The sequence below is a fragment of the Limulus polyphemus genome, unplaced genomic scaffold (genome assembly GCF_000517525.1).
Source record: "Limulus polyphemus unplaced genomic scaffold, Limulus_polyphemus-2.1.2 Scaffold13600, whole genome shotgun sequence".
NCBI classification, from domain to species: Eukaryota; Metazoa; Arthropoda; class Merostomata; order Xiphosura; family Limulidae; genus Limulus; species Limulus polyphemus.
Window position 1 is genome coordinate 6,088 of NW_013679210.1, and position 2,456 is coordinate 8,543.

The window sequence follows — 2,456 nt, forward strand, 5'->3', positions numbered from 1 at the left end:
AAATAATACTTCCTTGTTAGACCTATCTAACAAGGAAGTATTATTTGCTCAGACTTCTTCCTACACATAACCTAAAACTTATCCGGGTGAGTGTAGCGACATTCACTGAAACAAACAAATACATTTTATAACTTGAATAATAACTTAATACCCCTCTTAGCTCTTATAAAATCTTTGATAAGAACTGCTTCAATAAGTCGTCAGATAAAATGAACGATGTATCTATTCGTCAGGTGACATGAACAATGTTTCTACGTGAAGCACCTTTATTTTCACACGGTTAGAAAGAATAGCTAAAATCACAGTTAAAGTTTACTCAGACTTCTGCCTACCCATAATCTATCTAACAAGGAAGTATTATTTGCTCAGACTTCTTCCTTCACATAACCGACTTTGTGTGCGAGGACAAACCTTGTCTTATCCAGCCGAAACTCATTGAAGCTGTCAATCAAGGGAACTACGGGTATTGTTAACCTTCCCATTGGAGTACTTAGTCTAAGCTTGACGTGTATCTAACAGTAAGACAGGCTTGTTTTTTTTTCGTAAGCAACTAATACAAAACCATCCTTGTTACAGCTTTACAAGTAAGAACAACTAATAATTACTCTGAGCTTTTCACATTTAACAACAATAAATAAATTGTCATAAATTAAAATAAAAGTTCCTGCAACGTAATCAACAGAAAACAAATGAAACTATTTTGATTGTAATTTGTATTTTTTTGTTTTTCTTTTTTGCTAACAGATGGCGGGCTTCAAACTATTCTTTCTTTTGGGGACTAACTCTGGAAGAAGGAATCAGTTATCGTTTAGGGACACTTAAACCTCACGGCGAGGTAAGTAATATGGACTCTTTTCTCTGTCATGGAAAGTTCGAATTTTATTCCAACAGTTTCAATTTTCAGATAATCCATTAATCATTAAAGCATATATCTATATAACATCTGTTAATATGGCAGTGAAAGAATTCCAATGTAAATAAAAATAAGCTACATAACTTAACGCACCATAAAGCTTGAAATTCTCTAATTAATTGTGTTATTCAGCTAACTGTTAAAATCAGATACGAACATATTTAATGTTAAGTATGTTAAAAACATCTTAACTACGATTGGATATTTAAACAGACACATTATAATCATCTGTATATTTTAAATTATTCATTGCTCTTATAATTGAAACATTTATGTCATCCTAATTATCAAGTAACAAATGTTACATTAACTACAAAAACTTAAACTTAAGTGTGAAAATACGTTTTCCCTTCGTACAGTGAACTATTTGTAGCGCATGAATGGAAGTTGCACTAAACTGAACGACATAAGTTTTCATTTTAGTTCGATATAGCAGACAGTGTTTATTTGTTTATAACAGACAGTACAAATGAACGAGATCCATGCCAAGAACCATCGACCTCTTCAGGAAACCTTCGACTCTCGCCTTGAGTGGCCGGGCCTCATTCAAGAAATTAGTGACCAGGGAAACTGTAGCTCCTCGTGGGCCTTCTCAACAGCAGGTTGGGCTAGCTAGTTATGTGGAACATTTATTTAGTGTTAGTTAGGTCGGTGTATAGTTTTTAAAGGCTTGGCTTCTGTTTTAAAATAAATTCCAACTTAAAAACGAGTGTTTCCGAAACTAGCCGGTGTATATTATCTCAAAGTTTATCTTCTGCTTTAAAATATAGTATTTCAACTTAAGCGAGTGTTTCGGAAAATTTCCGAGTCAAATTGGTTGATAATATGCTTTATATATTATTATTTTTATTGTATCGTTTTAACGTCACAGACACATACGGAATTATGCCATTTTTACATCAAGGCTGACAGCAGTCAAAGTGAACTTGGACTTGTTGAATATTTCTTAACAAACAAAGCAAGTGTATTGGTAAATTGCTGCGAAATGGTTCATTCTTGTTCGGTTATCAGTCCACATTAAATCACTACTGTCTTATCCTACAGCTCTGTCATCTGATCGACGAGCAATCCAGTCGAAAGGCCGCGAAAGAATAACACTGTCTCCGCAACAGCTTATCTCTTGTAACAGCAGAGGACAGAAGGGTTGTCAAGGAGGACACGTTGACAGGGCATGGTGGTTCATGAGGAAGCAGGGGTGTGTTCATTTCGCAGAAAAATAACTTTCTATGTTCGTTACTGAACTCATTGTGATCTTATGTAGTTTTTTTAGTTACAATAATGTTATTGATTGACAATCATTTGACGAGGTACGTTAAATCTTCTCATGGGTAAAAATACTTTAATTATCCCCAAAGAACCCGGATATTATTTTACTTTCAAACAGGACATTTTTGTTTTTTATTTCTCCGTATTATAGGTGTCAACATTTTATAAAACATATCCTTTATAATATCTTTGTTTTTGTACTTGATAATATCTTTGTTTTTGTACTTGATAATATCTTTATTTTTGTACTTGTTGATAATATCTTTGTTTTTGTACT

At 33.5% G+C, this 2,456-nt stretch overlaps 1 protein-coding gene across 1 annotated transcript in view; it reads left to right on the forward strand.

Annotated features, from left to right (window-relative positions):
- LOC106477247 (tubulointerstitial nephritis antigen-like) overlaps positions 1 to 2,166 on the forward strand; it is a gene marked incomplete at its 5' end in the record, with an annotated part of 6,249 nt that extends 4,083 nt beyond the window's left edge. Inside the window, 4 exons of the mRNA XM_013937837.2 lie at positions 370 to 463; positions 745 to 835; positions 1,374 to 1,515; positions 1,958 to 2,166. Coding sequence (XP_013793291.1) covers positions 370 to 463; positions 745 to 835; positions 1,374 to 1,515; positions 1,958 to 2,133 — 503 coding nt within the window. The remainder of the gene's footprint in view (positions 1 to 369; positions 464 to 744; positions 836 to 1,373; positions 1,516 to 1,957) is intronic.
- Positions 2,167 to 2,456: the final 290 nt, after the last annotated feature.